The 26,305-nt window shown below is 39.0% G+C and overlaps 1 protein-coding gene across 1 annotated transcript in view; it reads left to right on the top strand.

Moving 5' to 3' along the window:
- Nucleotides 1-1,469: 1,469 nt before the first annotated feature.
- The window catches only part of LOC112162689 (venom phosphodiesterase 1), a gene marked incomplete at its 5' end in the record, with an annotated part of 34,505 nt that continues 9,669 nt past the window's right edge, over nucleotides 1,470-26,305 (top strand). Inside the window, 16 exon segments of the mRNA XM_024298578.2 lie at nucleotides 1,470-1,602; nucleotides 1,674-1,799; nucleotides 4,101-4,161; nucleotides 4,585-4,682; nucleotides 4,894-4,973; nucleotides 7,187-7,306; nucleotides 8,670-8,779; nucleotides 11,274-11,339; nucleotides 11,421-11,493; nucleotides 16,568-16,676; nucleotides 18,447-18,569; nucleotides 19,292-19,323; nucleotides 19,460-19,587; nucleotides 19,687-19,756; nucleotides 19,865-19,952; nucleotides 20,148-20,320. Coding sequence (XP_024154346.1) covers nucleotides 1,470-1,602; nucleotides 1,674-1,799; nucleotides 4,101-4,161; nucleotides 4,585-4,682; nucleotides 4,894-4,973; nucleotides 7,187-7,306; nucleotides 8,670-8,779; nucleotides 11,274-11,339; nucleotides 11,421-11,493; nucleotides 16,568-16,676; nucleotides 18,447-18,569; nucleotides 19,292-19,323; nucleotides 19,460-19,587; nucleotides 19,687-19,756; nucleotides 19,865-19,952; nucleotides 20,148-20,320 — 1,590 coding nt within the window.

Below are 26,305 nucleotides of genomic sequence, written 5' to 3'. Positions count from 1 at the left end.
GCCACGTTAGCGTGTTGGCAACACATAAAAAGCAGACGGTCCCGCTTAGACAAACATTACAGTGACTATGCTAAGTCCAAACTTGTTAGTAACGTAATAAAAAAGTCCTACATCACTACATGTTAGCCACATTACAATAACATATAAGGAACATGACGCCTAGATGGCGCCAGAGCATCATTAGCCAGAAGTCCTCGACCAAAATTTGAACAAAATGTACCCACTTTCTCTAGAAAAAAAACGGAAACAGGTCATGAATAGGGTTAGGAATTTTCTAGCATAGATATTAAATTTAAACCCTCCAATCCAACTCTTTAGTGCAGAGTGTCAAAGCAGGAAGGCACTGAGTCCCAGTTTTAGAGTCTTTGGTATGACTCGGCCGGGATTTGAACCCAAGACCTTCTAATCAGAGGTCGAACACTCTTCCACAAGGCCACTAAGCTAAGATATGCACATTCAGCTTCCGACTAAAGTTCCGTTTAGTTCGTTTCTGGCTATTAATGAGGTTTAATGTTGTGTTTGGGCAACATCTTGCCTGCAACCAGGTCCCTCTCCAATAACACCCAACCAAACATTTATTTAGTCAGAGTGCGGTATACCCATCAAAATTGCTTCCAACATCAGAAAGCACAACCAGGCGCTCCGGATTATAAGGTAAAAAAAAACATATTAAGGCTTTTAGGTCTTATAGTACAAAAAACACAGTATATATTGTTGGAGGAACAAACACAGGAACTGTTACTTGAACATGAAATCAATGCACTGTTTGAATAAAAAAAATATGAAATATTTTAAGTCATTCAAACTTTTATTTGGGAAGGAAACGGATTGATTAAAACAAACTGAAATTTTAAAAATGTTGTCTCGTGAGTTCAGCTTTAAATAGAAGCACTTACTGTCTTGGGGTTTACCTGATGATGCTGAGAGTCTCATGATGCATGACTGTGCAGCATGATTCCCAGCGCATGACTGTGCGTCTGTTATGGAAACACTTCTAGGCCACAAAATCTAATTGGTCTATTACATTAGAGAGAAATGTACTTGCAAGTACACAAACACTGGTTCGCTAAAGCTTTGAAATGAACAGGAAAAACGTGTTTTCTAAAGTCAAGTTTGTTTACAAAACCCAAATGACGTGTTGCAATCTTGAAGTCAAGTGCTCTGTTTCACTGTCACGAGAGGATTTTCCACACCTCGTGAGAAAAGCAAAAATAATGATTAACCTCTAGAAAACCCCTCGTTTGGAGGAAAAACGTTAAAAAAAGAGCAGTTGAGTTCTCTACCTCAGACTGAGGTGGCAAAAACAGGATATCTTTATGTTTTAGTAGCAGGTTCCAGCAAATGTGAGGCCAAGGACTGATTGTTAATGTGGCTTAACTCAACCATAATAAACCCTGTAATTGCGGTTTGATAAGACATCGCTGCCGTCTCGCCTTTAGCCTCATCAATGATAAACATGTCTTCCAGTCCCCCCCCAAACGTCCTGCAGAGACAGATGTTACGAGCCCTTTGACGACGAGATCCCGGGCTGCAGATGCGACTCCAACTGTGGCTCCACTGGCAGCTGCTGCTTTGATTTCCACGACATCTGCACAATTCCGAGTGAGTTTTGGCTTTTCTTTGAGGAGCATGCAGTGAGGTTTACTGTTGTTGGCCATGAATGTTCTCCTTAGCCCAGCAGTGGGAATGCACAAAGATCCGGTGTGGTGAGACGAGGCTGACTGAGAGCAAATGCCACTGTTCTGATGACTGTCTGTCTGCGGGCGACTGCTGCACAAACTACAAGAACATCTGTCAAGGTGAGACGATACCAGCTGTCTATGGGCAAAACATGGGGAAACTTTTACAGGCCATGCAGGTGATAACGTCGTAGACCAGTTGATGAGACCGTAGAGGAGAAGTGTTCGTGCAACGACAGGTTGTAGAATTTTCTGTCCCACGGTTGAACATTTTCTTAAGGTTCTGGTAGTTTTTAGATATTCAATTTTAAGTTCCAACTAAAGCAACTATCCCAAAATTTTATTTGTGACCATACACAAGATTGTGTCACCCTCAGTTCCACGGTGCCTACACAAACAACCATAGACATCAACCGCTTTCCAAACCTTTTCGCGGAAAAGGTCAATGACATCACAGCTTCCGTGACATCATCTGCAGACTGGACCCCTATTGTCTATCCCTCATTATGCCTCTGGCCGTCCTTCATGAATGTGACATTTAAGGAAGAGAGAAATTTAGTTGCTCTGATGAAACCCTCCACCTGCCTATTTTTAAATCCATTTTACGTGGTCAATCTAACATGTTGTTAGATTAGTTAACATCTCTCTAGAATTCGGGACCCAAACTTCCTGAAACAAGCTGCATTAAGTCCAATCCTTAAGAAGAATCACTTAGATCCTACAGATCCAAGTGACTATAGACCAATATCAAAACTGGCCAAGATTTTAGAAAAAGTAGTAGCCGTGCAATTAACTGCTTTTCTACAGTAGTTTCAATCCATTTTCAGTTGGATCCACTGAGACTGCCCTGCTTAAGGTTTCAAATGATGTATGGTATCGGACTCTGGTCGTTACACTGTATCTGTACTACTACATCTCTCGTCAGCTTTTGATACGGTCGACCACAAAATCATGCTGCATCGTCGATAATACGACTGTCAGGGACTGTTTTGTCATGGTTCTGCTCGATCTGTCTATTACATCCAAAGTCTCTTGCATCATGGTGTTCCTCAAGGCTCAGTTCTTGCCCCAATTCTGTTTCTGCTATACATCCACCCGCTTGATTATAAACAGATTCAGGAACATCTCATACCATGTTTATGCAGATGACATTCAAATTTATAGTTCATTTAATGAATCGGAGCTATTCAAAATTACACAATTGCTGAACTTTGTCTCCTCTATCCAAGACTGGGTCTCCAAAAACTGTCTTCAATTAAATCAGTAGAAAACTAAAACTCTGGTTATTGCCCGAGAACAGAAAATCCCCCTCATTAAGCAACATCTTGGTTTTTATGTTCCACCTCTCAATCAAAACTCAGAAACCTCGGTGTTATCTTTGACCAGTCTATGACTCTTGACGCTCACTCGGGTGATATGGTTACAAAGAGCTTCTTTCAACTAATGTTCATCTCCAAACTTAGCCCATTCTTTCTAAATCTGATCAGGAGTTGGTCCTCCATGCTTGTATCTCATCTCGTTTAGATTATTGTAACTATCTTTTTATCTGTCTTAACAAATCTGCAGTTGGTTGAATCGGACGGTTCTTTCAATGGGAATCTTAAAACATTTCTACCCAGACAGACTTTTTAGTTAACTTTTATCAGTTTACTACCTTTTATTTTTTCTACATTTATCGGTTTTCATTTATGCTGTGTTGTTTATTTTATCCTATTCTATTACATTTGCATTGTGTTTTTAAAGCTGTCTTGTAAAGCACTTTGCGGTTTTTACTCGTGAAAAGTGCTATTTAAACAAAATTATTCTATCAAGGAGAGAAGGCTGGTAATTACCTCTTAGTATTTTTTAATGACTGCATCTTTAGGCCATTTCATTGACCTTTACTCTGGATGAACTTTGGGATTTTAGTTACCCTGCAGCCAGTATTTCTGGTTAGGTAGTGACTATTCGCACGGGAATAGGGTGAGGTCAGGGTTACGGTTAGGGTAAGGGTTAAAATACTGTGCATGCGTGTGGGTGGTGCGTGGTTGGATATATTACATGCGGCTGACACGATATTTCCATCAATTTTTGTTCTTTGTCTCACGTGTCACTTGGTTTTTCTGGTTATGCAGTGAGCAAACCTTGACCAGATTCTCTACCCTTCCGCATGTTCCAAACAAAGATCAGTTTCTGCAAACAGCTAAAGGAGCATCCTTACAGCAAACATTCAATTTATCTGAACCGTAAAGGACCAAGGCATTCATACTTTAACACTTTTTATCAGAAAACCTGACAAACCCGTCTGACTTGTAAATGAGTTGTTACGAAATTTGGATTCCCCACACTAAAACAGGGAAAAGACAGTTTGAAATTTCTTGTAACTCCATAAAGCAATTCTTCACGTCCTTCCTGTCTTCTTTTTCTGGTAATGTGATGCAGGAGACACAGAATGGGTGGAAGGTGAATGTGTAGACCTGTCGACACCGGCATGTCCTGCAGGGTAAGAAGTGACGCTGCACATTTCTCCTCAGTTACCTCATAGGAAGAACCCCACGTCTTAAATATTGTCCATGTGTTGACTTCCATCCATTGTGTTAACCAGCTGCATCCTTTTTGGTGTCATGGGGATTTTAGAGACTATGGTTCCTGCTGGGCGAGGATACCCAGGACAAATCGGCAGCTTGTCCCAGGGCAATGTTGACCTCATCCTCTAAATACTATTGTTTAAAAACCAAAGTGAACACTTATTTTTAATCTATTTGTCAACTTTAACACACAAAATAGTTTAGTTTGTATTTAGTTTGTTTTGGATGAATTACAGATTTTTCAAGATCATACACTAATGTCTTCAGATACTTGTTTAAAAATGTTGCCTACTTTTGCTTTGTCTTCTTAACTCTTTCTTGTTGGTGGATGTCTTCAGCTTCAAGCAGCAACCACTACTCCTTGTGTCACTGGATGGACTGAGGGCTGAATACATGCAAACATGGAGCACAGTCATGCCCGTCCTGAACAAAATCAGTAATGTCCACGCCGTCTTTTTCAACTCTTCTTGCATCAATTCAAAAATGTTTACTGATACTATAAAAGCAATTGTGACAAGATTTATCAGCTAATAAATAAACATCAAAAGTCTTATGCATGAAATGCTCCATGTTTGAGCATATATGACATTTATTTGTGTTTGTCAGAAGCCACATAAAAATGTCTCCATCTGCTCTTGACTTCAAAGGGAAATGTGGAACATCTGCTTCATATATGCAGCCGGCATTTCCAAGCAAGACCTTTCCTAATCACTACACCATTGTTACGGTAAAGAGACCAAATTCTTCCTTCATTAACTCACTTCCTTCTTGTCTAGCGTTGACTAAAATAATAATTTAAAAAACATATGTTCTGAGGCTATTTTTACGATTTTTGCAAATATATGATTAGGTTTTGTTTTGATGCAAAATTGCATCAGTGCTTCACAGAAATGCACAAAACACTATTAACTCTCATTGATATGGTTTGAATCAACATTCTTGTCTGCGGAATTGTATTCATACTATATTCCGCAAGCAGATTAGCAGATTACCTCAAGGAAGACATACTGTTCATGATGAAAGGGTGACAAATTTTCCTGCCGACCAATGTTGCTAGAGAAAGGCTTTTTCATTTAAGATCAATTAATACAGATCCTTTCCAAAAAAATTAAACATTGAGAAAAATATATTTAGTCCCAAAATTCAATTTTTAAAAATTATTTTTTCTTTGAATACTGATTCAGAACCTACTGTTTAAGTATGTTTAATTATTTATTTCTTTAATCAAAACGGGGGTTTCAGCTCATAAAATCATGAATTAGGATTTCAAAAAATTAATTTTATGGAGAAATCTGTCCAAATTCTGCAAACTTAGTCTCACCAGTTAATCATAGTAGACTCAAAGCACCTGCACAGGTTAATTTTGCTGGTTCAGTTTGGTTCAATTATGTCAGTTCAATATGGAGAAGCTTCCAGACTTCTCTCCAGAAGACCATCAATGACCCCCCTCCATAGTCGGAAACAGTGGAATGAGGTGGAGGGACAGTTTCAAAAACCACTTCATTCAGACGCATTCGGAACGATGTTCTACAACTGTTGGGTTCCTCGGGTTAAGCCACTTCTAAAGACTGGACCAACAAAGGACATGGGCCAAAGAGAAGAAGGACTGGAATGTTGGTCATTGGTCCAAGCTCTTGTTTTCTGATGAAGTAAAGTGTGTCTTTAATTTGGGAATCAAGGGTTTAGAGGATGACTATTGAGGGGTATCTCCACAGTCAGTCAGGATTTGGGCTCCAATACCCAGCAGTGGTGTTGGTGAACTCCACTTCTTCAATCCGAAATCAACACAACAGTCCACAGGAACGTTCTAGAGGATTTCGTGGTTCTTTCTTCTGGCTGCTGCCCGGATTATTGAAATATTGAAGATGGACATATTTTATTTGATATATTTTGACTTTATTTTGATTGATTTGATGTGATCATAATCTTTTTTTCCAAAAAACTGAGAAGTACTTTGTAATTTCTCCACAGTATTCTAATAAAATCTTATTTTTGTGTGTTTTATAAGTTGGAACCCCAATTCATGTTAAAAAAAATAATACTGGAAATTAATTAAACAGTGGCCTCTGAATTAAAATTCTATTAAATTATTTTTTTAATTGTGAGAAAGAATACACTGTTCCATGATATTATATTTTTTCAGGTGTTGAGGATTGCAAATTATAATTATGTAATAATAAAACCCTCCTTTTATAGTTATTCTTTGTAGATATGGTCACGTCTAAACCGTTTCTGTTGGAATCAAATTTAACGGAGACACATTCTTCAGAGATTTCTCACACTTAGAGTTTTTTTTTTGGCGGGTAGCGGTTGGGAGGGGCTTGAGGTGTCTTTTATTCCAGTGCATCACACTGTCTGCAAAATCCTTTTAGACTCTTTGAAGGATAACCTTTGAAAATGTCATGTTTTCATATCCTTGTCCAACCTAAACAAAAGATAATCCTCCTGCTAAATGAAATCTGTCAACTTGTGCCTACAAAATCCACTTGATGCCTGCTGGAGCATGTTATATTTATTTATTCTTTTAAAGGCAAAAGGTTTTCCACCCACTTCTAAGAATGTGAACTAGATTTTACTGAATGTGTGGCACTTTGTCACAACCATCACCCTCCATAACTGACCTACATGACAAAAGTCAGTCAAGGTTATGGCCGTCTTTCCTGCTTGTTCATGCAGTCTTGTGTGATGAATCATTTAAGCCATCTTCCAGGAATCATTTTTTTATAAATCCATGACTGGCAAAAGAAACAAATGATTAGCAGTTGGAGTGTCAGCACTTTTTTTTTTACAATGAAAATGTGGATCAGTTAATATTACTCAACAGTGGAATTCCTTTGCCGTGACTCCTGGCATGCTGCAACATTCCCAGGGATGACAAACACAACTTGCGTGAGTATGCGTCATTCATATCTGATCTCTTGCATTTTTTTCTGTCCGCAGGGTCTTTATCCAGAGTCTAATGGGTTGATTGACAACACTATGTACGACCCAGTGTTTAATGCCACTTTCAGCCTCTCCAACTCTGAAAAAGACAACCCTGACTGGTACCTCGGACAACCCGTAAGTCATGTGGGACCAAATCCAAACTAGCTATTTTTTAATAGATTTGGAATCTTTAATCGCTAACATCCCAATAAAATAACTAAGTAAGGGTAATCTCAGGCGAAAAGTGCATTATCAGAAATTAATCCTGAACCGAGGATGCGTTAATTTATGATAATGCAGACTTAATCGGGGATTATCCCGCTTATACCACAGTCACTTATGAATTTTTTTTTTTTTTTTTACTTTATTCTTGTTATTTTTTCCTATTTTGATCACTTTTCATAAAAAACTGAATATTTGGAATGTGGTGTGGCTCTGACCCAGCCTCGACTGTAGCGGCAAAGGAAAGCAACACGACTGTCACGATACAATCCAGGGAGAAAGTTCTCCTCCTAGCACTTGTTTTTGTCCAGATGATGAAGTAAAAGTTTGTGTTAAAGAAGACATAGCACATTTGGGCATTGTGATCAGAACTTCTTTATCTCTGTGCATTATCACTGTGGAATATCACTTCTTAATCCACACCCAGCAGCCAATCAGAATCAAGTATTCAACAGACCAGTTTCTGTATTACTTACTCTGCTACATACTGGCGACCTGTTCAGGGGGTTTCCCACCTTTGCCCAGAAGTGGCCGGGTTAGTTTCCAGCAGCCCCATGACCCCAAAAGGGAAAAAACGATTAGGAACAGGGATGGATAATACTATTTTAACCCTTGTGCTATCTCATGGGGTCTAGATGACCCAAGCCATACATTGGCATCTATCCCATGACAGATGTGGATTAAGGTAGACAGGATTTCATGTCTGCCACAAACACCAGTGAAAATAAAAAAAATTCAGAGAACTACCTTGTAGGGTCCAAATGACCCCATTCCCAACGTCAACTTAACTAGGACAGCACAAGGGTTAAAAAAATGCAGGTGGCCGGGTGGCAGCATTGGTAAGAAAAAGTAAACATTTTATGGCGACCGGATGATTTTTTTTTACATGAGTCACTGGTCGTCTGGCAACATTATGAGGTTTAGCGGTGGTAGTCCAGTGACAGGCGGGGATGACACCATTAGGAAATCGGGCCACAGGGCGTATCGGCAGCAGCAGCCCTAATTGAACGATGAGTAAATGTCTCCAGACAACGGCCGTCTATATCAAGTAGCACCAGCTGCCCGGTAGCCCAAGGTTATATAAAAAGTGGACTATTCTGCACATCTGACTGCCATCATCTACATTCATGACCATTTCAAAGATTTCCCCCCAAAAATCAAGTGGCTTGGAGATTCTTCCAATTCTTTCCCATCGCATGGTGGCAGTTGTATTTAATAAATCAATTAAATTTATCATGTGTTTTATTCAAATTAAAATTCTTAGTTTTGATTCCAGGTTTGGCACACAGCAAGGCACCAGGGTCTGAAGTCTGGAACCTACTTTTGGCCGGGATCAGATGTTGAAATCAATGGAAGCTTCCCCAACATTTACAAGCCTTACGATGGGTAAGTAAGAGCCCAACCTCCACGTTTTAAAACTACAGATGATTAATGTTCTGCTGAATAGCAGTGTGACTTATGTGTTACTAAATTTCAGATTGTCTTCACTGGAGTTTCTTTTAAGTTGAGCCACAAAACAAAAAAAAGTGGCCACATTCTGTGGATCTTCAGGGTTTTTCTTGATTTTGTGGTATATTTTTAAATTATGTGTGCATTTTAAACTACTTTTTATGCAATTAACATCCTCACTGTGTGTTAGCAATTCGGTAAAATGCTATTAATTTTGTTGGTGAGAGCAGATGGTCGTCTAAAATGAACTCGCTTGTTTCTATTTTAGCTGCTCCTCTGTAAACCTATAAATTGAGGTTTCTGATAACCCATTTCTGACATTTTCTGTTACTTTTAATTGCGTTTTTGATGCATTCACAAGACAAAACCAAAGCAGATCCTGTTGCTCCAGTTTGCAGCCACTTCCAGATCTTTCCAACATTTTATGTGGCGCATTTAAAAAAAAAAAAATGCAGTTAAAAATCCTCTACGATACTCAATATTACTAAATAAAATTAAGTGTTTTAGTGGTGCTGGGCAGTCTGCAACCCTCAACTTCTGACCTATGGGGGAATTAGAAGTTTAAAAACAACAGATTACTGTCATATTTCCCAAAAAGTGAAGGTACAAGTGTAGAGAATTCATATTCTGACCTTGAATTCATATTAATATTGAACATGAAGAAAATATATAAAGTTGAGACTAAGGACTTGACCAAAAGTTACTCAGCAAAGACGTTGGCACAAAGTAAAATACTTGAAAAAGGGACTGAGGGACAATTCGAAACAGAACGTGACCAAAACCTATAACATAACTGACAAAAACCAAACCACAGTCCACAATCCTTACAGTACCCCTCCCCAAAAGAGCAGATCCCAGATGCCCACGAGTGGAGCTGTTACGGACAAATACTTTGTTTCCTCTGCAAAAATCCAAAAATGTAAATAGTTTTCCACAAAAAAGACAAAACTCTAACAGTTTTGAAAATCAACTTTGTTCCAAAATGAGTTTCAGAAAGTTTAGTGCAGAACAGACACTTTATTAAAGTCAGCTTACTTTAGGGGCTCCGTACAAAATGACAGAAATGATTTATCTTTTTAATTATTTTTAATAATCTGAATAAAATAATAACTGAATTGTAACAAATTAGTCCCACTTCTTTGGGGGGGGGTACTGTAAATTTGAACATATCACAGAGATACCCATACTCTGGATTTAAATGTTTTTTTTTTCCATTATTCAATTTTGCATTTTTTAAGCTTAGAAATTCATCTTTAAGACTATTAAGATATTATTGTGTGCCTTAGAAGTCACAGAAATGTTGAATTTCATTGAACAATAAAAAAGGCTTTATAGTTTTTAAAAAAATTTTTTTTTTCATTTATGTTTGGGGAATAACAACTTAACAGCTAAAAGCTTTGTGGAAAAAGGAAGTTCCTTACCAGGAAATCCATGAAAACCACATTTTTTCTTCTTATTGAAATGTGATTTACAGAATGACGGTAATTAGAATCTCTTTGGAATGTTTTTTCCCCATTTATTTCGGTATAAATCTCATGCCATCTGTTGTTGACATCTAAAACAAACTGAAGCATACCTCTTTGGCTGTGGCGTCAATGCTGTGTGCGTCAGGCAGTGCTGTAGAGTATGACTCCAAACAAACAAGCTGTTGACCTCTGTTGGAAACGAATGGAGAGTTTCACATCTGGATATGATTCAAACATTTCACTCATGCCAATAAGGTGTAATTAAAGCCACAGTTCTCCACTGACACAAACAGCTACCAATCTACGTAACTAGTTACTTGGTATGTGGCTAACCTTATTTATATGCTTCTAACTTCTTTGAGTAAAATTAGATTTAAAGGTTAAAGACTGACTTTGCTTCTTATTTTGAGCTATTGTAAAAGTTTTTTTAGCTGTCTTTTAATTATGCTTATACCATTTTTAGCCACTTTTTTTTTTATAATTTGAGTTGTGGTGTGCGGAGCATCAGAGAAGTGAAACAAAAACATATTAGAAACACCAAAAACACAATTTTCATCTGAGTCTGTCTTTAAATTTCTTAAAGAGCCATTTATCCTCCAAATTTAATACAATTTTTGTTCATTTTGATCAACATTTCAGCAACTGCAAGAACCAAAACTCCAGGCTAACAAGTCAGACTAGTAATTAGTCTGACCAAAACTATATGTCTTGACTGTGACGGTAAGTTCTTGCCCTGATCACTTATGTTAGGCGAGACACTGAACCCACATTTTCCTCGTGGTTGAAGGTAAGTACCGGTACCAGGTCTCAGCAGTGTTGAATGGGATTGTGACTGCAAAGCGCTTTGGGTCTTCTAGGAAGGTTGTAAAGCGCTATAAGTTGATACCATTCAGGTCATTTGCACAAATTTGTCTGCTTAAATTTTTTTTTTTACATAAAAAAATATTTTTTTTTTTGCCTCTCAGTAATGTACCTTTTGAAGAAAGAGTCCTGACTGTTCTGAAATGGCTGCAGCTGCCTGATAATGAAAGGTAGGTTTTTATTTTGTTCTAAAAATGACAGTTTTGTTCTTTTGACTTTATGCAAAGATTAAAACCACTTTTTGTTTTTAGACCTGATTTTTACACACTGTATCTGGAAGAACCAGATAAATCAGGACACAGCTTCGGTCCAGTCAGCGGAGGGGTAAGATTTCAATAGGGTCATAAAAAAGCAAAAATGTTAAAATACTTTGAGATCTTCACTCTGTTTCTTTCTGAGGCTAAGGCCGAATCAAAATTCTTCACCCTACCCTTACGTTTAAGCGCAATCTGAATTCTTCTCTTCCCCTTTATTTAGCCCTTCAAATGGAAAGTTATGAAAAATAGTCTCATAATTTGGACTTCCCTTTCCTTTGATGACGTCACCAATATTCGCCGGTCCGCTAGCTTTAAGCTTCCAGCGCTTGAATATACAAAACAACAGGAGTTTTATAACTTTAAAACGATCATGCTACAAAAAAAAGTCATTACTTGCATTTAAATGTAAACGTCTGTGCTTCAGAGCACACCTACGTCAAGAAAACGGCTTCTCGCAACGGAGGACTTTCCATCTCAACGCTTGGAGGGTGAAATTAAAATATATATATATATATATATATATATATATATATATATATATATCCCTGACACACTTGGACTTAAACTTTCCCTTCAAACGGAGGGAAATGGAGAAGGGAAGACTCAGATTTCTCCTTCAAACGGAAAGTTATGGTTAAAATAGTGTCTTCAAATTCGGACGTTACTCCCACTCGATGGCATCATCAATAGTTGCCGGTTCATTAGCTGCTAGTGCTCAGGACATGCAGAGACACAGGTGCATATTTGTCCCATGACTACATTCGACCCGTTTTTATCTTTTGATCATTTAGCTGAGTTTCCACAGCTCAGCTAAGATGGAAAGAATTACTTTAATCGCAACTACATGAGGAGCATTTATCAAGCTCTTGTCAGGAGGAACTCACGACTCTTTTAGTCGGTGAACTGGCTGAACTAAAAGAGCCTCATTCATTATTGGATCAACTTCAAAAGGCATTGACAAAGTATAATCTTCAAGAAATAAAGTTTAATAGTCTAGCAACAAAAGAAAAAAATGATTTAATTCGAATGCCTTTCAATCAAAGTCTAGTTTGATGCAGTTAGCTGCATTCTGTTGTATCAGAAGACTTATTTATTTATACAACTTGCTTTTAGACTTAAACGAGTTCAGTAAATCCATCAACTTTGTTGAAAACAGCCTGATTTTGGTTAGATTTGACTAAACATACGGTTCCACTTCACTAAAACGCGTCTTTCAGCTGCACTTTATTTTCAACATTAACCCTCTCATGCATGAGTTAGGATAAAATAAGTTAATATTTTGTTATTTTACTTTTTATTCATCTTTATAGATACAGAAAAAAATCTATATAGATGTATTAATCTGTTAACCAAACATCAATGTAATTATATGGCAATTTGTAGGCGTTACTGTAAATAACTTGAAATATATCATGCTCTAATTGTGTTTCCTCCATTCCTATAAGCTGATTTATCTGAAACATGGTTAAAAACAATGTCTCTGAATTGAGAATAACATAACAAAAGTGACAGGATCTACTGTAGCTTCCCATCAAATCTATGAACTGAGTATCTTCTGGTACCAAGTCAAATCCTATGGTACACTGCAGTGATCTGGTTAAGGGATTTAGACTAAAATAGCGTTACAAGGGACTTTGTTTAATGATTTCGCCTATGGATTATCACAACATAGTGAGTGATAGTATATAATCTGGGCCAGAGATGCAAAAGATCTAAAATGCCAAACTTGACAAATTAATACTATAAAGTTTCATTAAAGTTGTAAATGTAGCACATTCTCACTCTCAACTCGTCATACATAGACGTATGGTTCAGGCCCCCTCCGCGTTTGGCGTTTTGGGTGTCACTGGCTGTTCCTATTTAATCAGCTTCCAGGCTACGAACCGGTACCACTTGGTACCGGGCTACAGACGCTAATCAGGGGTCCCCAACCCTAAAGACCGGTACCCTAAAGCCTCGTTTCCACTTAGCCGTCCAGTACCGGAGAAGTAGTACAGGACGGACCAGTTAATTCTGGCGAGTGTTTCTTCTCAGTTAAGCCTTGCTTTCACTCAGTGGCTTTTTTTCATAGAGCATGCGTGGTGTAGACCACTAGCGAGTCATAGTAGTGTGACGACTAGTAAAGGAGGTCATCGAGTAGCTCGTCTTTTTGTTGCTTTACTTTTTGTACAATGTATAACAGGAATTTAATGATGTTTGAAAGAAGATTACAGATGGCTAAGAAGAATACTGCCGTAAATAGGAAAAGGGAATTGCTAGCTTAGCGCTATGTTGGCCCTTTCTAATGCCATCATCACGTTCTGCCAATCAGCGGGGGGGTACACCAATTCCGGCCCAACCGTACTGTTCTCTCTCTCTACGGACCTACAGCGGATGGAGATCCTTAAAAGGTACGGTTAAGAACTGTTTAAATTTCCATTTAACAATAGAAACGCTCAAAATACCGGATCAAACCATACCGTACTGCTAAGTGGAAACGAGGCTTAACCGAGTGCCGGTACCCTATCCTGGCTAACGGGGTCCCCAATCCTTAGGAAATGGATTGGACCGGTACCCTAACCCAGTACCCTAACCCAGTATAGAGTATCCTAACCAGGCTAATCAGAGGTACCCAACCCTCAGGACCCAGACTGGACAGGTGCCAGTACCCTAACTCAGTACCAGTATTCTAACCCAGCTAATCAGGGGTCCTCAACCCTCAGAACATGGACCGGACTTGTACTGGTACCCTTACCCAGTACCAGTATCTTAACCTGGCTAATTAGGGGTCCCCAACCCTCAGGACGCAGACTGGACCGGTACCCTAACCCTACACTAATACCCTAATCATGGGTCCCCAACCCTCAGGACGCAGACCGGATGCAGTAATGGACACAGAACCTGTACCACGTCCCGAGGGTTGGGGACCTATGATTTAATGGGAATAGCCAGCACGTCAAAAAACAACAAGTTGGGGACACCCAAAATGTCAAAAAGTGGTGCGGAAAGAGCCAGAATCATACGTCCATATATGACGAGTTAGGAGTAAGAATGGGTGTAGGAAAATCAAAGCAGACAGTGCATAGTTTATGATTTCTCCTCTGTAATCTTTGCTACAGCATGTCAAACAGAAGCCCCTCTGTGTACGTCATCTCCCAAAAACCCTCCATTTGGATTCCATGTTGTAAGACAAAGCACTGTTTGTTAGTCAGAATTAGACAAATGCGTGCAGCTAAGGCTAAAAAAACACAATCAGAGCGGTTTTCAGGAAAACGTCCACAAACACTCTGATGGTAAATGAGAGAAATGGAATGAAGGTAAATTACTCTTCAACATTAAAGCACCCAGTGACGTCAGCACATTTGTCATCAAGCAAACCCAAACCACATCCGACACAACAAAAGGAACACTTGGAGTGCAGAAGGTACGGCTGGTGGAATGACGTAATGAAAGAAAGATGTTTCAAACAAGAACAATTGGGAGGATTCTGAAGCCTTGAGTTACATATCAGAAAGGAGTCATGATGCTGCTTGGTGTCAGAAAATTCAAGCTCGTAAAAAAGTCATTGATAAAAGCATATACTATATTTATTATCTGCTGCTTAAATCTACAAGTTAAGTGTGTTTGACCGGCTTGAATGAATTCTGCTTTGCTGGGGTATTCTGCATGCCATCTAGAGGAAAGGAGAGCTGAGAAGGGTTGAAAAGAGTTTGCATCAAACTGATAAGAATTGACAGGAACTCTGACTGAAATTCCCTAATAAATGAGAAGTGTGTGCAGACTTGCAGCAGATTCAGTGGTGGCAACAAACCAACACTGGTCTTATGAGAAAATCTCTCTCTGGCTTGTGTCTGCTTTCTTTGCCTTTGAAAAAAATCACTTTAATAGTCATAAAGTCAGAACAAATAAAAACATCTTAAGTCTAAGGTTACTTTCACACCAGAAATTCAAGCATTGGTTGAATGCAGGTTCTTGAATGTGCATTAAGGAAATGATGTTCATATTGTTGCTAGCCAATACTAGTAGAAGTTGGAAGAGGCTTGGTGCAAAATTCAAAAGTGGTGCAAATCTCGTGAATCTCATGAGCCGCAATTAATAATTTCTCCTCCATGATCAATTTTCAAACAGTTGGCACATCCGCAAATTGAGAGGGACGTAACCCATTCGTCACTATCAAATCTGACTCCCTGATTGATCAAAGTTTAACTGGTTTAACTTTTAATATGCGTTCAATGGCTGCATGTTATGCAACTTATGTGTGTAGGGTTGCAAGGATTAACATAAAAAAACAAAAGAAACTGATTGATAATCGGTCACCCCTTAGGTGAGGGTTCGAAGGGTTCACAGTATTGCCCCAGGTGCAAAGATAACAAAAGAAAAGTGAAGCAATTAAGTTCAGGGTAAACTAAAACAATAAACAAAACAGAACTAACTCAAATGTAAAATCCCCTATTTGAGCTCCAACAAACAAATAAGAAAATATGTGAGGCAGTCTAACCTGTCTCCCTGAAACTAACAAAACAAGAGGAAACAATAACAATGAAAATGGTAGTTCACTCCTACTTCTTCACAAACACAGATTTACAATTAAGGTTCAACAAAGTTTAACCAAAGTTTTCCAAAGCAAAAAAATCTCACAAAAAACACTTCTGTAGGTGAAACAGAAGAGTTGAAGGTAGAGGTGGGATTGCCCAAAGAGTCCCCTATAGACAGGAATCCTTGTGGACCATGATGTTTGCAGATGATAAAAGAGATGACAAAATTTTCCACGGTACGGATATTGCCCGATTTTGCCATTTTGAAACCAGACGATGTTGGTTAAAGGTGATTGGTCTCAGAATCTTTCAATCAAACGCTTTGAACGTTTGATTTGTGGCCACCGGACAGTCTTGACTATTACTGAGGCATCTGATTGGCCACTTGAATAACTTGAGGTAAAGAATATGGATATCATGAAAAAAAAATAGGTTTAGCAAGAACACCAGAACAGGAACGGTTATCCTGACAAACAGTTTATTTTTTAGTAGAAGTCTATGGGATTTTGGCTTTCTGGGACTCGAGGGGGGGAGGAGATATTCAGTCCAGTTCTCTCTATGTACTGTTTATGATTCCCACCTTTATTTTTTCCAAATTATCATGGTTATGTGTTCTTATTTCTCCAGATCATCATTTCCCTCCAGGGCGTCGATAGGATCATTGGACAGCTCATGAACGGACTTAAGCAGATCGGCCTAGACCGCTGCCTCAACATCCTTATTGTGGCTGATCACGGTGAACCAAAACACACACATGTTGTCATGAATCACATAATGAAGTCATGGGAAAGAGGAGTGAAAGCTTGGCTGAGGTCAAAAGGGAGTTTTAATGTCTACGAGAGAAGCCCAGATTAAATATTTGCCTTGAGGATGTTTCTGGGGAAAGGACAGAAAAGGTCAGCATTAGAGGAAGTTTGTAACAGGGGAAAGAGAAATGATCTGTGGTTGGTATGACGTCTGGAGTGGTGGGAAAATATGTAGAAGTTCTGAAGAACTTGTGTAAGAGTTGAAAGACAGTGATGTTCTGCAGGTGAAACAGAAGAGTCGAAGGTGGAGGTGGGACTGCCCAAAGAGTTCCCTTTGAGCTCCTTAGACAGGAATCCTTGTGGACCATGATGTTTGCAGATGATATGGTGGTCTTTAGTGGGAGAAACAAGCAGATGCAGGAATGTCTAAAGAGGTGGAGGAGAGGACTGAAGCCCATTAGCACAATAGACAGTGTTGAAGAGAAAAATTTTAATGAAACAGTGATGTTACAGGGAGTAGAGGTGAAGAAGATGGAGGACTTTTAGTACTTTGTGTCAACAGTCCAAGAACATCAGGGTATTGGAAAAGAGGAGGGTTTAAGGTGTGATATGGGACGAAGTATCACTAAAAATAAAAAGAAAGTGTAGACATCTGGTGATTCTCCGATGCAGTGACATAAAGGTGCATTCACCTTTACGCGGCAGAAGCGGCCAGCTCTAATGTTAATTAATGGTCCAGACGCTCTCTGAAGCCCTGCGGCACGAAATGAGAGACCGGCCTGGCGGGAAGGCCTGCCAGCAGCTCAATTTGAGTGGCGAGGCATGAATCGGACGGCACAGCCACAACGTAAATACCTGAAGTTTGACAGGTCGCTGCGTAGCATCAGCCAATCAGGAACTCAGCTTTCATTAACTCTATCAGCGGGTAAAATACTAATCCAATACAAGCGTTTTTGTCCTGTCATAGCACGCGAAGTACCGAAATTGGCACAGACTAGGAACTGAAACCAAACAACCGCTTTGGCACCGGAACCACATAAAACCCAGTCGGTGCCCAACAGATTAGTGGCTTTCGCTCCTGCGGCGGAGCTCAGGCGCTCCATATGACCGCAGATAGAGAGAGATGCTGCGGGGGTTGCCAGCTCCGGTCTCATCGAAACATTAAAGAAAGAAAAAAGATCTCCTAATTTTATTTCCGACCCCCGGATTAATAGTAAACAGTGAACCTTCAAGCTGAACCACAGAGACACAGAAACATGGCAGAAGCGGCTGTCATACAGACACAGTCCCCTGTACCGGGAAAATCTTTTAATAATAATCATAACTCAAACATGGAGACATGAGTACTGATGTTTTTCTAGAAATCTTCACAATAAATAAACCTTATTCCTCGACAAGAGAAATATACACAGACAGAGCTGGTAGCTCCTCCCACATGCGGCTGCGGCGTCAGAAACATATTTTTGACAGGCAGCGAGCAGCGAATTCAAAAGCACGCAAATTCGTCGCGCAAATCATTTTTTGTGTGAATGCACCATAAGGGAGACCTGAAGGTGGTGAGGGTCTCTTTAAGAGGATGGATCAGGACTCATCAGCCAACGAGGCAATTGCAACAATCAATGACAAAAGCGAGAAACACCTAATTACGTATATGCCAATGTGCCAATTGTATGAGGCGGCTGTGTGGCACCGCCTTTACTAATGACACTTTTAATCTGAGCTTGACTTGACCAAAAATTTGAGACTTCTGGTTGTTGCAGGTATGGAGGAGACAAGCTGCGACAGGAAAGAAGCCATGCAGGACTTTGGGATCGATACCAGCCTTTATGTGGTCAATGAGGGGCCATTTGGACGCATTCGACCTAAAAACACTGACCCAGTTTGTGAGTTGGAACAGAGAAAACCTGCTAACACACTGCAGTATTAACATGTGAATGACAGAAACCACATGGTAGTAAAATCTGAAATACTAACTTTTAATAAAAACTGTTTTTATTGGAATTTTTCTTGTTAAGAGAAATTGGAATCTACAAAACTGTAAAGAACTATAACTTTTCTTTTTTTTGCTTTACACTTCTAAGTTTTAATGTTTAAAACCTGTTCATTGAGAAAGTTAAAATCATTTTTGAAGTAGTGTGTCTTGAGTTTATACAATTGCTTTAAAGACTGAAGAATATTTAAGGTGCTCATCATATTTAATTTATGTCTCAAACCAAATAGAGACACAGATTAAGAAAATGTTCCAGATTATCATTTAGCAGCATTTTTAATACTTCCCTGGGCTCTAAGGTCGCCTTAGTCCACACTTAAATGTTTATTTTAGGAAAACCAACAGTTTCTCTGATGTATTTTTCACTGTGCAGAAGTGAAAAGAGCCTGTTTTATAGTATATTGTACATTGTCAATGTACATTTAGCGACAAACCGGAAAATTTTGATTCTAATTTTTTCACTTTGTGTAAAGATTTTGATGTGGTAGGTGAAATATTTAAGTGGGTGGGGCTTGAATAGTTACAATTGAGCCTTTTAAGCTCTGCAGTTCCAGCTACAACAAATAAATTAAAATAAAATTACATAATTACAGATATTCTTTGCTTTCTCAACAGTGGACAGCGCTGCTCTGGTTGCTAACATGGCTGTAAGTACTCCTTTGATTTGGTTAAAAATGTATTTTTTTTTAACAATGTGAGACTTGTATACTAATAAAATTACTACACTGTATGATTGTGACATGAAACAATAAATCAACTATTTGTATTTTTTTGTTCATCAAGTGTAAAAAAACAGATCAAAAGATCACCCCGTACCTGAAAACCAACCTACCAAAGCGCTTGCACTACGCCAACAGCCGGCGCATCGAGGATGTGAATGTTCTGGTCGAGCCCAAGTGGTTGTTTGAAAGGTACGCATCATGCAGTTATAACTTATCCCTGCACTTGAGCTTTGTAAATTTCTTTCTCTTTATAAGTTGACAAGCTCATACATGAACGTATTCCAACAGAAACTCTGGATCTCTCACATTCTGTGATGGTGGTAACCATGGTTACGACAATGATGCCGAGAGCATGCATGTAAGTGCTGGTAGTGACTACTACATCATTCTTTTCTCTCCTCAAGTTTTACCTGAACCAAAACCAAATAAAAGGCATGTTGACCCCTTCACCCCCTTTTGTTTTTAGGCCTTGTTTCTCAGTTATGGCCCCAAGTTTCAATCTGGAACTGAAGTTGAACCCTTTTCCAGCATCGAGCTGTACAACCTGATGTGTGGTGAGTACTTTGAGAGTAGTTGCGATTTGATTTTTTATATATAACAGTGTCTAGATCTCCCAATTTACTGTAAATGCTTAATAGAAATTGATATTTTTACACAAAACTAGCAAAATTAAGTATTAAATGCACCAATTATAGAATAAAAGACTCTAGTTTTCCAAATCATACAAATAAATTTGTTGTTTCATGTAGATGTGCTGGAAATTAATCCCTCTGAAAACAATGGCACCCATGGCAGCATGAACCACGCACTGAAGAACCCCTTCCACACCCCCGTGCACCCCGCTGAGCAGAGTGACCCGGGTCAGTGCCCACTGGTCAGCCTAGTTCCTGAAGACAACCTAGGATGCTCCTGTTCCAGCCTGGTAGGAATCGCAGTCTTCATTTCTTTATCTCTGTTTTCCATACAAAGTGTGAAGAAAACAATTGAAAAAAATGTGTTTTATTTATTGTTTTATTAGATGGGGGGAAAAAAAGCTTAATTGTGCCACAACTCCCCTGCTCCTAGCAACAGAAGAGGGAAGAGGGGGCGGGGTTGCTCTGTGCCTACAGTCCCGCCCACAGCTTAGAGGCAAATTTCGAATGAACTCCTGCTGTTCTGCAGAAATATCCTAGAGAACAACAGTTTTTTGATTTTGGCTAAAAACTGTGTGATTATGGTTAAAAGACCACCAGGAATGCTTTGAAAACAGCCTGGGATCCATATGATAAAATGTGGATTTAAAATGCAGGAGAACTGTTCTTTGCTTAAATGCAACAGACTTTAAACAGGAATGTGTGAGCTGTGACCTTTTGCAGTAAGTTCCAGAACTATGAAGCAGCAGCAGCTCGATGAACTTCTGTAAGCACACAAAAAGAACTGTCAAACCTCAGAAAGAAAAATGACGTCTTTGCGTGGTAACTCTCTGCAGTCCCACTGTTAAATCCTCTTCATGCTTTGCCTCAGGGGTATTTTGATCTGCTCCAGTTGGTCTAAATTAAGGGGGTTGCTTGCCATCCAAACCTGTTGTGGTTTCTTACATAACAGACAAAACGAGAGCAGTGGTAATCCAGGACAAAAGAAGCACCAAATATTTCAACTAAAGTAAGAAACTACTATTGCAACAAACAAAAAAACAATTAAAAAGCTACTGTGGTTCATTTTGGAGAAGCAGGCACAGACAAGTCGTAGGACCAGCAGAACAAGCTGAGCTTTTTTTTATTTTTTTTGGCTCGACACTCAAAGCTGTGAAATCTTGCTTTCAAACAGGTAATTGTAAAGAAGACTGCACACTGCCTGCAGAACTTCCTTAAATATCATAGAAGGAAGTAATACAGCCATCATAAAAGTCACCATGCACTGATTAATCGTTGGCATCTGCGGTCACGGCAGACAAAAAAGTTTGTTTTTTTTTTACCTGGGCTCTGGATATAATCAAGAAATCCCAGGATATCATAGACAGCATTTTGAGCTGCCATCAATGAATTAAAAAACAATTTTTTGACTTAAATGCATAAAACAACCTTTAGGGTCTTGGCCTTAAGCAGGAGTGGGCAAACTGCAGGCTGTTAAACTTCTTAATCTGACCCGCCAAACTGGAATTAATCATAATAATAATCATTTTTAAGGTTTATGTAATGCTGGTGTCTACCTATAGATGGTGCCCTACAAGTACATTGATCTTTGGGTGCAGAAAGTTATCATGCATTCATATGGTGTTGAAAGATTGCTGTTGTTTCCTGATGTTCATGTGCAATTTCAAAGTTGGAAAGTCATTTTTCCGATCATTCCAAACCACATGAAGGCAGCATTTCTCCAAGTTTGCATTTTACTTTGTTTTTATTATTTTTCAATTGCACCTATGGGTTGATTTTTATCAAAGTCACAATGTGAAATAAAAGTTCAAAATGTTCTGTTTTAAAATATATAAATATTCAATCACGATTAACCCAGACTTGAAAATATTCAAATCTTGTGTCATTAGTGTCCCTTTGAAACAATCAATCATCGTTTTCAGAAGTTTTCATTGAAATGTGTGGAAAAAGTGTGTTTGTATGTTTGGGTGGGATACTGTGTTTACATTGTGTTATCTAGCCGGCGTGAAGATATTTTGCCTGATCTTCAATGGAAGTGACGGAGATCACCGTCCAGGATTTAGTGGTTCTGTTCCAAACCTTTGCAGAAGTGACTGTAAACTATCTGATCGTGAGCAGAAAGTGGGTGCAAAAGGGAAACCCCACTGTTTTGAGCTTGCCACACTAGTGCTCTAAAAGTTCTAATTCCAACACTTTTTGTCAAGTAGCTTCCCAATAATGCTCCAGAAGTTGAGAGATGATTAAAATCTCTAGGTGTTTAAACAGCCTATATCATGCTTTTTTTAATCTTTCAAAGTAAACTTTATCAATATTTATGATACTACCTTTTCCACACTAAAGAACAAATTATTTATGAAACATTAGTTATTTTCATGAGTTTTTTCCTACCCGGAAGTAATGACATTATCCTAGAGTCAACAGCGGCATCATGTCTGCGTTTCACCCACAAAAACAAAAAAAACATTTGAAGCTTTGGAAAGATACATGTTCATACCGTATATTGTATCTGCCTATAGTAGCTTCAGCCATCACTACACTAGTTGTAGCGATGGCTGAAGCTAGCAGCCGAGCTAGCTGAGCAGCGAAGCTAGCGAATGAACACTGCTAGCTTAATGGTGGAGTAAGTGGCCGAGCACTGCTAGCTGAGAGGCAAAGTAGGTGGCTGAGCACTGCTAGCTGAGCGAGGAAATTAGTAGCGATGTTAGTGACTGAGCACGGCTAGCTGAGCAGCAAAGTTAATACCTGAGCACCGCTAATTGAGCTGTGAAGATATCGGCGGAGCTAGCAAGTGAGCACCGCTAGCTAAAAACAAAAGTTGGTGGCCTAGCACTGCTAGCTGCGCAACAAAGTTAGTGGCTGAGCATAGTTAGCTGAGCAACAAAGCTAGTGGCAAAGTTAGCGACTGAGCACTGCTAGCTGAGCAGCAAAGTTACCAACTGAGCACCGTTTGTTGACCAGTGAAGCTAGCAGCAAAGCTAGCATTTAAGCAGCACTTGCTCAATGGCTAACTTAGTGGCTTAGCATCGCTAACTGACCAGCAAAGCTGTATGAATGCCGCTAGCTGAGTACCAAGGTTAGTGGCTGAATGCCGCTAGCTGAGTGGTGAAGTCAGCGGCTGATCAATGCTAGCTTTGCTGAGGAATTGTGGGGTTTTTGTTTGCTTTGGGTTTGATGTCGGCTCGTTTTTGTGGGTTGAGAGGGTCTGGTGCTCAGAGCGCAGGTTATTAGACGAATACTCAGAGATGTGTGATCAAACTACAGCTTTGAGATTGTTTATAGTGAAGAATAAACTAAAATACACTTAAAAGATCAAGAAGTTGATATTGCATGGAATAGGCCCTTTAAATTTGTAGAAGGTAGTAATTTTTTTTATTTTTTTGTGTAAGTCAAAACTCAAAGGTCAAAAGGTCAACAAGACTTTGGTTAGGGTTGTAGACTTAAACTGGTGGCATATACGCAAAAAAGTAATGAAGATTGCTTGAATAAAAATTGTCAGATTTCACACTTTTTGAAGATTTCACTCGTGATGTCATCATTTTCTGAGGGATTTGTTTACTATGTCAAAAAATATTTTTTTAGGTACATTTTAAAGCATTTTTGCACATTTGGCGGTGGTGACATTTTCACTTAAAGGTGCAGTAAGAAAGAAGAAATGCAGGAACACTCTGGTTCTTATCGCACTGGTCTGCTGAATGAGTGACTCCATTTCCTCTTTAGACAAACTTGAGTTTCATTGAACCATCATATACCTTGTTGTACTGCAAAACAACACAGTAGGATTAGCAAACTGAAAAGCATCGATGCATGCAGGAAATCTATTGCAAATGTTTGTAGCCGTTTTAAAAGAGCATTTTCTGTTTTTATTAGAGCAGAAACATTTGGTTCTTTGCGTGTCAAATTCAAAAAATATCTGCCAGCTTGTCTTGCAGTTAAGGATCAAACTGAAAAACAGTACAAGGAAGCAATGTGGGGGAAAATAAGTTACATGAGCAAAAGAATTAAAGGAACTGTTTACTAAAAAACAATAAAGGCCTTGAGCAGTGCAAGTGAAGTATCAACTGTTGTTAACAATATTTCAGGAAGCAGAGATAAAAAGGAAAATTGGCAAAGCATCAAGGAACTAAAGGAACAAAAAATATATCGTAGATAAAATATTCCACTATTTTAAAGTCTAAAGCCTCTCTTTTAATTTCAGCAGATATATTTTGATCCGAGCAAGCTGTCCATAATGAATCTCAACCCATTTATTTGTTCCTTTTGTGCGGCCTTGGGGTGGAGTGTCCGCCCTGAAACTGGAAGGTCGTGAGTTCAAATCCACAACTCTAAAAACAGGACCCAATCCTTTCTCGCCATACCCTCAGCATTAAGGGAATGGATTGAGGAGTTGAACGACCAAAAGAGTTCAGAGTGCGACAGTGTCTGCAGCTCACCACTCCCCCAGGGCATGGGTCAAACGTAGCAGATTTTACACAGGTGGATGACAGCTAAAGGGACGGAATATTATGAGCAAATTAGACTTTTTCTTTGGTGGTTTTGTTGTAGATGAAGTCAAAAAAGCTTTTTGTGTCACACCTCGGAGGACAAGTGTGATTTGATGATAAGACTTGAATGAACCAGTTTAAACTAGAAACGCGTTTAATGAAGCAAAGATTGAAACTTTTTCTAAAATGTCTCCCTTGAGTGTCTTTTCAGAGATATTTCCGTTAAAAGTCAAATGTAGTAAATTGACAGAAGCTTGCTGGAGGGTAGACACTGATCACGTGTTTCCACCAATGTGAAATAAAAAACATGCTCTTCTTACAAAGCAAAGTCATTTGCTTTAGGACGACTGAGATCTTTCTTTAAAGGAAGTCAAACACCATCTCTGTACTTCCAGTTCTAACTAAACGGCTTTATCTACCAAAGATATGTTATCTTTATTTGTTCTCTTGTGTTCAGATTAGGAGGTGTAAAACCCCTATTTTCAGTTTGTTTTGCTTCCTGACTTTCAAATTTAGCTCACGAGCTGAGTTCCTGGTGTCGCTTTTATTTGTACTGTTGAAACCTTTTTTTTTTTAACAAGTTCTCAGAAGTCATTGGTTTCCTCAGTGCTGTCTCAAAGAATTAATGGTCGTAAATGGAAAGTACCTTGTTGTACAATTGCTTTGAAATTTTGACCTAGGTACGTATCACTCACTGAGGATGTTAGCTGCTTTGCTCATTGGGAAAGTTTTAGAACAGCTTGTGATCAAATGTGTCATTCTGCCTTAATGTGAAACTGAGTTGAGACATTTTGTTCCAATCGGTTGTAGCAGAAATCTCATTCTTAATTCTTTTATACCAACCTGTTTTCAAGACAGACGGCTTTTCTCTGTTTAGCAGATTTTTTTTTTTGCAAATTTTGTAATTTTTTTTACAACTATAATACATTCATCCATTTTCAGATCCCTTACAGGGTCATGTGGCTAACGGTGGCTAATGGTGACTGTGTTGCAGGGCCTCACACAGTCACACAGTGGCCATAAGAGAAACCAATAAACCTATAAAGAATGTTTTGGGTCTGTGGGGGGAAACTAGAGTTCCAGAAAAAAAAGGTAAAAAATGTCCCATCTGAGTCTGCTTTTACTGAGACATCTGATTGGCTTGCGATAAAGAAAAATTTCTCACGAAAAAATTAGGATTAGAAAGATGTTGAGAAGAAGGGATCGGAGCAAGAACTGTTATTTTGACAAATAAAATGACTGAGTAATAACTGTCTTTTCTTGACTTCCTGGAACCAGCAGGAACACGGGAAGGGAGGGGTTGAGATGTCCAGTGAATATACAGTCAATGATTGGTATCATGTCGAAAACAAAGAACATCCGAACAATGGCTAAAGCTAGCGTCTGAGCACAGCTAGCGGAGCAGCTTGGGTGAGAAAGCGGTTGTTTGTGTTAGCCTAGGGGCGGTTCTGGCACCACAGACTCCTCCTGAAAGGGGCGGTTCTCTCTTTGTGACATCAGCTCGTGAGAACCCGCTCGTTTTTGTGGATTAGGAGGGGCAGAAATGCCTGAATGGATCAAAATATCACTTTGAAGTGATTCATAGTGAGTTATGAAAATTATAAAACACCTAAAAACTCAAAAAGTTGATTTTAGCATGATACAGGTCCTTGAAAACACAAACAGTGAGTGCTGGCCCTGACACACCTGGTGACAGAAGATAGAAAATACAAGAGAAATTTGAAGTTCAGAGCTTCTTAAAAAGTCTGTGATTACACTTCCAGGATTTTCTTACAACATATCTCATGGATTTGA

The sequence above is a fragment of the Oryzias melastigma genome, linkage group LG11, assembly GCF_002922805.2.
Source record: "Oryzias melastigma strain HK-1 linkage group LG11, ASM292280v2, whole genome shotgun sequence".
NCBI lineage: Eukaryota > Metazoa > Chordata > Actinopteri > Beloniformes > Adrianichthyidae > Oryzias > Oryzias melastigma.
Note: the sequence above shows the minus strand (reverse complement) of the source record. Positions and strands in the feature narration are given on the sequence as shown.